Here is a 12,762-nt window from a genome sequence, read left to right as displayed (position 1 = left end):
ACATCTGCTGTCTTCCATTATCAGCCTTTCAGGATCTGAGTTTCATTTATTAAACAGAGTTGTTAGTCCTGTCATAAGCATCTCATGTCAGAAAATCATCTGGTAGTTTGCACAGAAAAATGTTGAACAGAGATTTCTGCTTGGTAGGATGATGGGTGATTTGTTTTCCTTGAAGTGCGCTTTTAAAAAGATTTTCTGAAGTTTTAAAAATACTGAGCAAATGTTACTTTTCTTAGAAAATAAAATTACTTCCATTAACAATTGAAAAAATCCTACAAAGCTCTTAAGGTATTTCACTCTCTTTGTTTCAGAGACTTGGCCATGGAGATAAGAACCATGCAGATGCAGACAGGTCGCCTGTTTTTCTTCAGTTTATTGACTGTGTCTGGCAAATGACAAGACAGGTAACTTATCTGGCATATCCGTTCGTATATCTCTTTTTAAGCTGTCCAGTCAGAGCTGGATTTGGTCACTGATTGTTCCTACATTTCATGTAAAATGGAAATTCTTGTAAGTTTTCTAGGTACTGTTGTTACCTATGATCACATTATAAATTAAGTTAAAGGATATTATTTGGAGGTGGTATTAAACCCGTAACAATTTGATTCCATATTTCAATGAATGGCATTGATAATAATCCTTAAGAAGTTTCCTTCTTTGTTTTGGACAAGTAGTGTTAAATAATGGCAATATATTGCCAGAAACCATAAACTCACCTATACGTAGAAACTCATCTATACGTTGCTAAAGAAATGAAGAAATGGGCTAGGTAACTCAAGCAAAAGGAAACCCTATTTTAAGCAATTTTGATGGAAAAATGTGTTTAGGTAGAAATTATGGCAAGGTATGTATGTAACAGATTCAGTGCTTTTTGTTCAAGATGATGTTTTTTAGACTTAATATTTCTAGAAATATTAATGTAAATGGATTTTAGTCTTTTAGAAAGATACCAGAGACTGAAAAATAGCTGGTTTATTATGGGATCACTTCACTAGTGAGCATGGAGTTGGTGTCTTAAAAATATTTAACTCAAGAAAAATTACCTCAAAACCCAAAAGTTAGATACAGCTCATTGGTGATCATGTTTTAGCTTTAATGAAATACTATTTATGGTGATCCTCAAGTCAGGTACATTCATTATATACTGAGTAGTTTATTTTTCCCCCGTAAAGCATTTCAGTTTGGGTGGATTATTTGGAAACATACTGGCTTAAATGAAGTGTTACAGCTGAAGTGACTACAATGTGATGAGGCTAGTATGTTAATACCTATACTGCAATGTGTTTACAGGTCAGTTTTGTTCTGTAAATTAGGCCCTTGGTGTGTTGTGGGGGAGGGGAGACACTACATGCTTATTAGTTTAATAATATTTACTACTTCTTGGAGTAGGTTTGAATTTTTCCTTTGGAATTGCTATGCAAATCCGCACCAAAAAAAAAATTTTTTTTTTTTGGTATTTGACCAAAAACAATGGGACCTACTTTTGACAATTACCATATTCAATTTTTAAACATTCACTGTTTGCAAAACTCAAATATGCCATATCAAAGGACTGCAAAAGCTGTCTGAAACCGTGGCATCATTAGTGGTTCATTCAGTGTATTTCCAGGGAGAACGCCCTGAAAGGAGCAATGTGTGTGAATTGTTAGTTCTGGTATATTTGTTGGAAAAACAAAATCAATCACATTTACCAGTTGTTTGCACATGGTACATGACACACATTTCTTCCTTAGTAATTGTGTTAACTTCTTACAGGTTGTATATCTAAAAGCAATTTGACTGTAATTTTGAGCTTAAGTTTTACTAAGTAATAGAATGTCAGTTTATTCTTGTGTTTCATTGCTAGAACTTAAAATACCCCATAGTTATGTCTTTGCTTTATTTATATTTTTCTTTGATACTTTCTTCCCGAACATTGAACGTGTTAGTTATGTTTGTTGGCAGTCATCAGTTTTAGAAACAACTGAATGTTTGTGCAGAGACTTAAGCAGCACATTTGTCAAAATGGGGCTAATTATGCTGTAATTAGCCAGATTCTGTGTGTCCTCCTACCCTCACTGTCATCCCCTTGCTCCTGGGATCAGGAAGCAGATGAAGGGCTCTTCAGATTTTAAACATGTAAGGAGAACAAAGTATTCCTCCCCTGCTCAGGATTTTAAAAGCAATAGCAGCAGTTAATGCTGTATTGCTATTTTTAGTTTTGTTTTGAGGAAATGCCCACTGATTAAGCTGTCTTCTCATAACTGAGCTAACAGTTTTCCCAGGAAGATGAAGCCTAACCATAGGCCATGCTCCTCTGGACTGCTGTGCAATGGGTCAGGGTGCAGCACAGCTGGCTAATGAACAAGGCTGTTAAGAGTGTGTAACAGTCCAGGAGATAGGATTTATTCTGTAAATGAATGAATGGAATTTGACAAAGTTTCTTAAAATTAATTGGCTGTGTTGGCATGTGCTTCATCACCTGCTTCATTCACTTCACAGCCACAAAAATTACTTAAGAATAAATTGAGAAGATAAATTTGCCATATCACCCACTTATAAATTTAGCAAATTCCAAGGCAAAGCTGTTTTCGTTCCTGTTCCTTTTGCATGCAGTTCATGCTGTGATCCTTCTAAGAAAAACTTGGCACCAGTATTTATTTCCCAAATCAGGAATCCAAATATTCATGGACTCCCTCTTCACAGGCCTGTAATTGGCATAACCCTACATAGAAGCTTTCGAATAATTTTTGAAATATTAGATGGATAGGATGGATTATACTAAATCCTTTACCGTCCTGGGATCTGTAATTTTATTGATATATTCACCCAAAATTATGTTGTTTGGGTAATATTAAGACATTCAATCAAGCCCTTGTCCTAGGTTAAAGAGAAAGGAAACTTTCTTTTTGTTAGCGGCTGCCAGAGTCCTAGATTACAGGATGTTCTGGTTTGAGTGGATGCTCCTTAAAATGTAAGTTGACTTTAAACAACCTGCACATCTGCCTTGGATATTAATTTTTGCGTACTGCTGATGTTTTCCAGAGACATTGATATTTTTTGTGTAATTCCTGAAAACAAAACTACATTGTTGAAAATTTAAGTTAAAATCTTACTATGTTGTTTATGGTCATTTTTGGCAGAGAAAGACAAGGCAAAGTGTCATCAGCTTTAAGATGAGGGTTAACAGGTAGAAAGGGATACCGAAGCGTCAGGGTCAGACCATTCAAACTCTTGGTGCATAAGAAGACGAGATTTTAGGAGAAATTGTCCCAGAAGAGTGATCAAGTGGGTTTTGAACAGAAGACCAAGCAGATAATACCCTAATGGCTTAGAAGGATACAGTTTTGAATACCGGTAGCTTCATTTTAAGAAGTATTAAAAAGGATCTACCAATATACAGGGATGAATGTGCTTGGAAAAATGTAATAATTTTGTGTGTGGTGTTTGCTTTGCAGTTTCCTACAGCATTTGAATTCAATGAATACTTTCTCATTACCATTTTGGACCATCTATATAGCTGTTTATTCGGAACGTTCCTCTGTAACAGTGAGCAGCAGAGAGGAAAAGAGGTAAAATGCAAGGCCTGACCCTCCCCTCTCCCCCAGATATGGGCTCTCTTCACTAGAGTGCATTCTGAGATGGATTTCAACTGAAGACGTGTTCTTCTGGATGGTTTCTTTGGCCATATTTTATTTTACATGCCTTAATATGCTATTTCTTTCTGTACATCTGAACCTGATCTGTTTTAAAGTACCTCCGTCACAAGATGGAACATGCCAGCCAGCTGTCAGTCAGCTGAGTTTCTGGGTAGGGAGCAGTGCCTGCTGGGGAGCTGAAGTCCGTGGGGTCCTGGGAGCACCACGGTGCCTGTTACTCTCTGCAGGATGGAAACCCATCAGGACAGCTGGAGAACAATATAATCAGCAAAAAGAATATACATCTGAATGAATGGACGGCTCAAATCCCCAAATATATTTTGCATACGTATGAGCCATTTTAGTTTTTTAAAGTGTAAAATGATACTGTAAAACATTCAAATACTGAAAAGATTATTATGTAGAAAGTTAAAATTTGTTAATCCCCTTCCCTAGAGATCTCACTCTTAAGTGGTTGGTATTATTTAGAAGAAACCACGTAAGGAGTACATTTCAGGTTTTACTTCGTCTTCCTCTGTACGATTCTAAATGATCTTGATTAGTGTCTCCCTCTGCATCAGTCTTCATTCTAAAACGTGGCTGTAAAATAGTTCCTTCATGCTTTTCTGTGAAGCATAATGACAGAGTGCTTGCTCAGGAACCAGGCTGCCTGGGTTCGAATCTTGCATCTTTCACTTACTTGTGTGACCTGGGGCAAAGCCTCTGTATAAAGTAGGGATAACAGCACATACTTAAGTTCTTAATAGGACTTACTATTGCGACGATTAAATAAAATACAAAACACTACAACAGCTGCCACATAGTACGTGCTTCCTAGACTCTAAGTTCCTTGAAGATAGAAATAATTTAATTCATCACTGTATCTTCAGTATCTAGCATGCAGTAAATATTTCCATGCACAGCAGGCACTCAAGAATTTACTGAATGTTTGTTAGATAATTAAGAATGTAGGTAACTTCCAAAGATACTTCTATCTTTTGAGAGACTTAAAAATAGGATTTACTATATCCTTAAAAAAAGAAACATTTTTTAAACTGAGCTATAGTTTGCATTCCATAAAATTGTTTTAAAGTGTATAATTTAGTGGTTTTAGCATATCTAGAGTTGTATAACCATCACCACTATTAATTTAAGAACATTGACATGAAACCCTGTACCGATTAGTAGTTACTCCCCATTCTCCTCTCCTCTCAGACCCTGGCAAACACTCATCTGTCTCGTTTGCCTCTTCTGGACGTTTCGTTCAAGGTGTGGCCTTTGTGTCTAGCTTCATTAACTTAGCATGTTTTCAAGGCTCAATTTGTAGCATGTATGAGTACTTCATTCCTTTTTATGACTACATAATATTTCATTGTATGGATATACCACATTGTATCCATTTATCAGTTGATGGACTTTTGAGTGGTTTCTACTTTTTGGCTATTATGAATGGTGCTACTTTGAACATTTGTGTACCAGTTTCTGTGTGCATGTGTTTTCACTTCTCTTAGGTTTATACTTAAGAGTGGAACTGCTGGTATGGTAACTGTTTAACTTTTTGAGGAACTGCACGGTTTTTCACTATCCCTCGATTTTAGTCTATGTGGGGCTATCGCTGAAATGTCTTCTAAGTTCTCTCCCTCTAAAAAGATTATAATGATCAGTTTACCTTTTTACAAATTTCATCTAAAGTATTATGTAAAGCTTATGTAATGGAGAATCTTAACCTATTTTTTCCTTCTTATAGAATCTTCCTAAAAGGACTGTATCACTGTGGTCTTACATAAATAGCCAGCTGGAAGACTTCACTAATCCACTCTATGGGAGCTATTCCAATCATGTCCTTTACCCAGTAGCCAGCATGCGCCACCTAGAGCTCTGGGTGGGGTATTATGTAAGGTGGAACCCACGGATGAAGCCACAGGTATGTGCCCTACAATACAGTGAAAGTGTTCATCCATGCAATTACATGAATCAGGTTTGTCCCCTGCAACTACAAAATTATATGTGCATATTTAAAACTTTCACTTTTTCCTGTTAACAGTTAGTTGAGTAAAAAAAGCACTATATAGGGATGATGGTGTACTTGGTTCATGCTAGTATGGCCTTGGACAAATCACTTCTGTCTCATCTCTGTTTCCCTCCTCTGTAAAATGAGACTGCTGGACTAGATAACTCTAAAGGTCCTGTTTTAATAGGTTGGAGAAATTAGCTTTAGGAAAGTTAAAAGCCTAACAAAATCCTGTTTTTTAAAATGTTATGGAATATTTATTGCTTAAAACTGTTTAAGACTCAAAAGCCTGTAACAAAATGACAGGAAATCTTATTGGCTCTTAGATTACCTTGTTAGATTATACTTAAGTATTTTAAGTAACTTACCAGTTTTAGGGTAGTTTGTGGACATACTGGGGCACTAGGAAAGCCAGTGAGAGAGTAGTGGTGTCAGTCGAGTCCCTGGAATGACACTTCACTGAGGTGCTGGGAAGATGGGCGAGGTCCCCATAGCTGAAAACACACACACTGCAACATTTAGAGAAGGAACTCTACCAGAATGATTTGACTTCAGGTTTGTTTAGGTTTGCCTAGTTGAATAACTATGGTGTTTTGCTCTTGTAGGAGCCCATTCACAACAGATATAAAGAACTTCTTGCTAAACGAGCAGAGCTTCAGAAAAAGGTAGAGGAACTACAGAGAGAGATTTCCAACCGATCAACCTCATCCTCAGAGAGAGCCAGTTCTCCTGCACAGTGCGTCACTCCTGTACAAACTGTCGTGTAAAAGGTCTGCTAGATGGGGGCCGCCAGTCATCACCGCGAACTCCTGATTACAATGGCAGCTTTATGAGTGGAAGGTCTTCTGAATATAGAACCCATCTGTGAGAGAAATTCAGTCACTTTATTTATTTTAAATAAGTCTCTCTAGGATGAGTTTAGAACTGTAGCAGTGCCGGTGGCTTAAGTGAAATAACCCCACATGTAATTACATGATTATGACACTAATCTTTTAAGTCACCCAAAGAATATTAAAATGCTTCAATCCTGGATCCACAGGGGGAACCAGTTGCTGATTTTTAAGAGGAAAATGGTGTCCGGTAAAATCAAAACACAGGTGATTTCAGAAATAAACCTGATGGAAGAGCACTCACCGTGGCACAGAGGGAGGAGCCCAAACCAATCCTGAAGTTCCGTGCCATTACCCATACCGGGCCTCAGCGCGATGATCGATGAGAATCCTCTGATGCTCCTTCCCCCATCATGGGTTTTTCTTTCTGGTAGTAATTTACTTTGATCACCATTAAAAACCCACATTCTTCATATGTAGTAGGGCAAAGTCTTGAGGATATTATGGTGTAGTAGTAGTTGAAAATTATTGCTGTCATTATTTATGGACTTAATTTAAGATGTATTACATAGCTGTTCTAAAATGACGCCTCAGATGTGCTTGGGAGCGGGATGGAGGAGGAGGTGGTCGCCGTCCAGGATTTCAAAGAAGTCCACGTCCTTCAGATTAGTTTCCATTTGCACAATTACTAGAAACATCATGAAACATATTTAAAGAACTCACTATCTGCCCTACTTCACGTACTTTTTTTGGGGTGAGTTTTGAGGCAGTATTTAAAAGTTTATAGGACTGACTTTTTTCCTGAAGTCTGTATAGTGAGACGTACTATGCTCAGATTTGACACGAAATATCTTACTACTACTTTCCTTTGCAAATTCTGTAATTCCACTGAATGATTAAGCCTACCAAAGAACTTACTGCATGTAAACATGTATTACAGTCTCGATGCCAGTAAGGGAAATCCTGCTTCGCTTTCTGCCTGCTATAGTAAGAACTCAGTGCTGGTGTAAACACTTGACTCCCTGTCTGTTTTCTCTGTGTGAGAGCCATACGTTATGTACTGTAACACAAAGGAGCTTCTTGTCCCTTGGGTCTTTAATTAAAAGAAAATTTCAGCTGACTTTTAAACCCTGTCCTTGTTCTAAGTTGTCTGTCTTAATTATCTTTTGCAGAAATATTTGGAAACTTTTTGAGGAAAAGGAGTGTTTCATACCACCTGCTGCAGGTGAAATGTTCAACTTGAAACCACAAACCAAATAATACTCAAAAATACAGGATTTTTTTCACTCGTTAATTCACTGGTCTGAACCTTAGCTCTGCTCTTGGTCTTGCAATTAGTAACTATAATTTGTTAGTACATCCAGTATTAGCAAAATTGGTACCAAAATGATTTGGTCATTGTGAAATTTGTTATACTTTGTAACAGTCAAGTGGCCAGTCTAAGTTTTCTATTCCAAATATTTTACAAATCCATTCTCTCCTGTCCTTTCTACCACTTCCCTCACTTAAGCCTTTATCATCTTATACCATCTGATACCACATAAAAGAATGAAGATAACTGAAGCGGTTCAAGAATTTAAAACTCCTAGTCTTACTACCCTCACATCTACTTTACATTCCATTCAAAGCAGTCAAATTCCATTCAGAGCAATCTAAGTGCACATCTACCACTTCTATTTTTAGAACTATCCAGGGGTTTCCTTTCAGCTGCAGGAGTTTCCCAAGTGTAGCACCTTTAAGATAATCCTTTAATGGGATTTCTGGTCAAGACAGCGGAGCAGTAGGACCAAGAGCTTGGCACCTCTCACGAACAACAAAACCACAACAGATTGCTGAACAACCGTCGATAAAAAAAGATCTACAACTGGAGACGTAAAGAGGGAACCACAGCAGGAAGGTAGGAGGGATGCACTCGTGATATATTTGGGTCCCATACCCCTGAGGTGGGCAAACCACAACGAGAATAATTATGAGAATATTACATTGCAGAAGTTTACCCACAGGAGCGAGAGATCAGAGCCCCATGTCAGGCTCCCCAGTCCGGAGGTCCAGCATCAGAAGGAGCCCCCAGAGCATTTGGCTTTGAAGGCCAGTGGGGCTTAACTGCAGGAGCACCAAAGGCCTGGGGGAAACAGGCTTCACTCTTACAGAGCGCACACACAATCCCACGTGCACTGGGACCACCAAGGGCAGAAGTAGTGATTTCAAAGGAGTCTGGGTTAGACCTGCCTGCTGGTCTTGGGAGGTCTCCTGGGGAGGTTGGGGGTGGCTGTGGCTTACCCAGGGGACATAAAAGCTGGTGGCAGATGTTCAGGGAGCCTTCAGCCACATGAACTTTCCTAGAGGCTGACATATTGCTTGGGTCATTAGCACCAAGACCTGGCCCTGCCCAACATCCTGTAGGCTGAAGTGCTGAGATGCTTCAGGCCAAACAGCTAACTGGGTGGGAACACAGCCCCATCAGCAGACAGGCTTCAAAAAGTCCGCCTGAGCCCACAGCCACCTCTATAGGTGGCCAGGGACTGGCCAGGACCTAGCTCCACTCACCAGTGGGCAGGCACTGGCCCCTTCCTCCAGGAAACCTGCACAAGCCTCTAGACCAGCCTCACCCTCCAGGGGGCAGACACCAAAGTAAGAAAAGAACAATCCCACAGCCCGTGGAAGGAGTCTACAAATGCAGGCCAGACTCTGGGACCAGCTGGCCCCTGACCCCTTGGGTGGCAAGAAGGGAGTGCACTGCTGGAACGTATAGGCTGTCTCACACAGAGGACCACTTCTCCAAGGTTGAGAAATGTAACTAACCTACCACACACATAAAACTGCAAATAGAAATGTAGACACAATGAGGTGGCAAAGGAATATGTTATGTTTAAGAAAAAGGAACAAAATAAAACCCCACAAGAACTAAGTGATGAGGAGACAGGCAATCCACTCAAGAAGGAGTTCAGGGAATGACCATGAAGATGATCACAGACCTCAGGAGGAGACTGGATGCAGCACTGATTGAGAAGCCAGACGTTTTCAGCAAAGATACAGAAGATATAAAGAGCAGCCAAACACTGCTGAAGAACACAGTAACTGAAATGAATGAAGTGAATTCCCTGACTTGGGAAAGGAAGGTCACCCAAGTCCAGGAAGCGCAGAGAGTTCCACATAGAGGAGCATGCGGAGGCACATAGTAATTAAACTGACAAAAATTAAAGATAAAATATTAAAAGCAGCAAGAGGAAAGCAACAAATAGCATGTAACGGAACTCCCATAAGGTTATCAGCTGTTTTTTCAGCAGAAACTCTACAGGCCAGAAGCGAGTGGCATGATATATTTAAAGGGATGAAAGAGAAAAACCTAAAGCCAAGAATACTCTACCCAGCAAGGCTCTCATTCAGATTTGATGGAGAAATCAAAAGCTTTGTAGATAAGCAAAATCTAAAAGAATTCAGCACCACCAAAACAACTTTACAACAAATGCTAAAGGAACTGCTCTGGGTAGAAAAGAAAAGGCCACAACTAGAAAAAAGAAAATTATAGAATGGAAAAGCTTACCACTAAAGGCAAACATACAGTAAAGGTAGGAAATCATCCACACACAAACTAAGAGGGAAGTTAAAAGTAAAATCATCTATATGCACAACAAGCAGTTAAAGGATACACAAAACAATTACATGTAAAATATGACATCAAAACAAGTAATTGTGAGAGGAGGAGAGGACGAATGCAGGGTTTCTAAAGTGCATTTGAAATTAAGGGATCAGCAACTTAAAACAATCATGGATAAATATATATATATATAGACTTCTATACCAAAACCTCATGGTAACTGCAAACAAAAATCTATACTAGATATACACACAAAAAAGAAGAATCCAAACATAATGCTAAAGATAGTCATCAAATCACAAGAAAAAAAAATGAAGAAAGGGGAAAAAAAGACCCACAAAAACATGCAAAATGATTAACAAAATGGCAATAAGAACTTATGTATCGATAATTACCTTAAATGTAAATGGATTAAATGCTCCAACCAAAAGAGACAGACAGACTGAATGGATACAAAAACAAGACCATATATATACTATCTACAAGAGACCCACTTCAGAGCTAGAGACACATACAGGCTGAAACTGAGGGAATGGAAAAAGGTATTCCATGCAAATGGAAACCAAAAGAAAGCTGGAGTAGCAGTACTTACATCAGACAAAATAGATTAAAAAAAAAAAAAAGACACAAGACAAAGAAGGAACTACATAATACTCAAGGGACCAACCCAAGAAGATGTAACAACTGTAAATATATATGTACCCAACACAGGAGTACCTCAATATATAAGGCAACTGTTAACAGATATAAAAGGAGATACTGACACACAATGAGGGGGGAACTTAACACCCCACTCACATCAATGGACAGATCATCCAGATAGAAAGTCAATAAGGAAATACAGGCCTTAAATGACATACTAAACCAGATGGATTTTTTTGCTATCTATAGAGCACTCCACCCGAAACCAACAGAATTAATATTATTCTCAAGCACATAAGGAATTTTCTCTAGGATCACAAAGCAAACCTCAGGAAACTTAAGAAAACTGAAATCATACCAAGCATCTGACATTATGAAATTAGAAATCAACTATAAGAAAAAACTTGCAAACATCCAGAAGGAACCCTACTTCAAAAAGACACCTGCACCCCAATGTTCATAGCAGCACTATCTTCAATAGCTAAGACATGGAAACAACCTAAATGTCCATCAACAGATGACTGGATAAAGAAGATGTGGTATATTTATACAATGGAATACTATTCAGCCATAAAAAACAACATAACGCCATTTGCAGCAACATGGATGTCCCTGGAGAATGTCATTCTAAGTGAAGTAAGCCGAAAAGAGAAAGAAAAATACCTTATGAGATCGCTCATATGTGGAATCTAAAAAAAAAAAAAACAAAACAAAAAAACCCCCATAAATACAAAAAAGAAATAGACTCATAGACATAGAATACAAACTTGTGGTTGCCAAGGGGCCAGGGGGTGGGAAGGGACAGACTGGGATTTCAAAATTTGTAGATACTGACAGGCATATGCAGAATAGATAAACAAGATTATACTGTATACCACAGGGAAATATATACAAGATCTTGTAGCTCAGTGAAAAAAAATGTGACAATGAATATATGTATGTTCATGTATAAATGAAAAATTGTGCTGTACACTAGAATCTGATACAACATTGTAAAATGACTATAACTCAAAAAAAACAAAAACAAGAACAAAAAACCCAAAAATCCCAAACATGTGGAGTCTAAACAATATGCTACTACACAACCAATTGATCACTGAAGAAATCAAAGAGGAAATAAATTAATACCTAGAGACAAATGGAAACAAAAACATGACAATCCAAAACCTGTGGGACTTAGCAAAAGCACTTCTAAGAGGGAAGTTTATAGATACACAAGATTATTTTAGGAAACAAGAACAATGTCAAATAAACAACCTAACCTTACACTTAAAGCAACCAGAGAAAGAACAGACAAAACCCAAAGTTAGTAGAAGGAAAAGAATCATAAAGGATCAGAGCAGAAACAAATGGAGACTAAAAAAGCAATAGAAAAGATCAATGAAACTAAATACTGATTCTTTGAAAAGAAAAATAAAATGGATAAACCTTTAGCTAGACTCATCAAGAAAAAATGGGAGAGGGCCTAAATCAATAAAATTCTTAATGAAAAAGAAGTTATAACTGACACCACAGAAATACAAAGGACCATAAGACCATAAGAGACTATTATGAGCAACTATACACCAATAAAATGAACAAACTAGAAGAAAAGGACAAATTCTTAGAAAGCTACAATCTCCTGAAACTGAAACAGGAGGAAACAGAAATTATGAACAGACCAATTACGAGTACTGAAATTGTATCAGTAATTTAAAAAACTCCCAACAAACAGTAATTTAACAAACTCCCCAAAAGTCCAGGACCAGACAGATAGCTTCACAGGTGAATTCTACCAAACATTTAGAGAATAGTTAACTCCTATCCTGAAACATTTCCAAAAAGTTGCAGAGGAAGGAGCACTTCCAAACTCATTTTATGTGGCCACCATCACTGATACCAAAAACAAAGATACCACAAAAAAAGAAAATTACAGGCCAATATCACTGATAAACATAGATGCAAAAATCCTCAACAAAACACTAGCTGACTGACTCCAAAAATACATTTAAATGATCATACACCATAATCAAGTGGGATTTATTCAGGGATTCAAGCATTTTTCAATATCTGCAAATCAGTCAT

At 38.0% G+C, this 12,762-nt stretch overlaps 1 protein-coding gene across 8 annotated transcripts in view; it reads left to right on the top strand.

Annotated features, from left to right (window-relative positions):
• Positions 1 to 7,578, top strand: part of MTMR2 (myotubularin related protein 2) — an 86,869-nt gene extending 79,291 nt beyond the window's left edge. For all 8 annotated transcript variants that reach the window (XM_074372909.1, XM_074372906.1, XM_074372907.1 and 5 more), the window contains 4 exons: positions 312 to 404; positions 3,438 to 3,551; positions 5,365 to 5,541; positions 6,234 to 7,578. In XM_074372909.1, the coding sequence (XP_074229010.1) occupies positions 312 to 404; positions 3,438 to 3,551; positions 5,365 to 5,541; positions 6,234 to 6,395 (546 nt within the window). In that variant the 3' untranslated portion in view covers positions 6,396 to 7,578. The remainder of the gene's footprint in view (positions 1 to 311; positions 405 to 3,437; positions 3,552 to 5,364; positions 5,542 to 6,233) is intronic.
• The last annotated feature ends 5,184 nt before the right edge of the window (positions 7,579 to 12,762 follow it).

This window comes from Camelus bactrianus, chromosome 10 (genome assembly GCF_048773025.1).
Source record: "Camelus bactrianus isolate YW-2024 breed Bactrian camel chromosome 10, ASM4877302v1, whole genome shotgun sequence".
In the NCBI taxonomy this organism is placed as follows: Eukaryota; Metazoa; Chordata; class Mammalia; order Artiodactyla; family Camelidae; genus Camelus; species Camelus bactrianus.
Note: the sequence above shows the minus strand (reverse complement) of the source record. Positions and strands in the feature narration are given on the sequence as shown.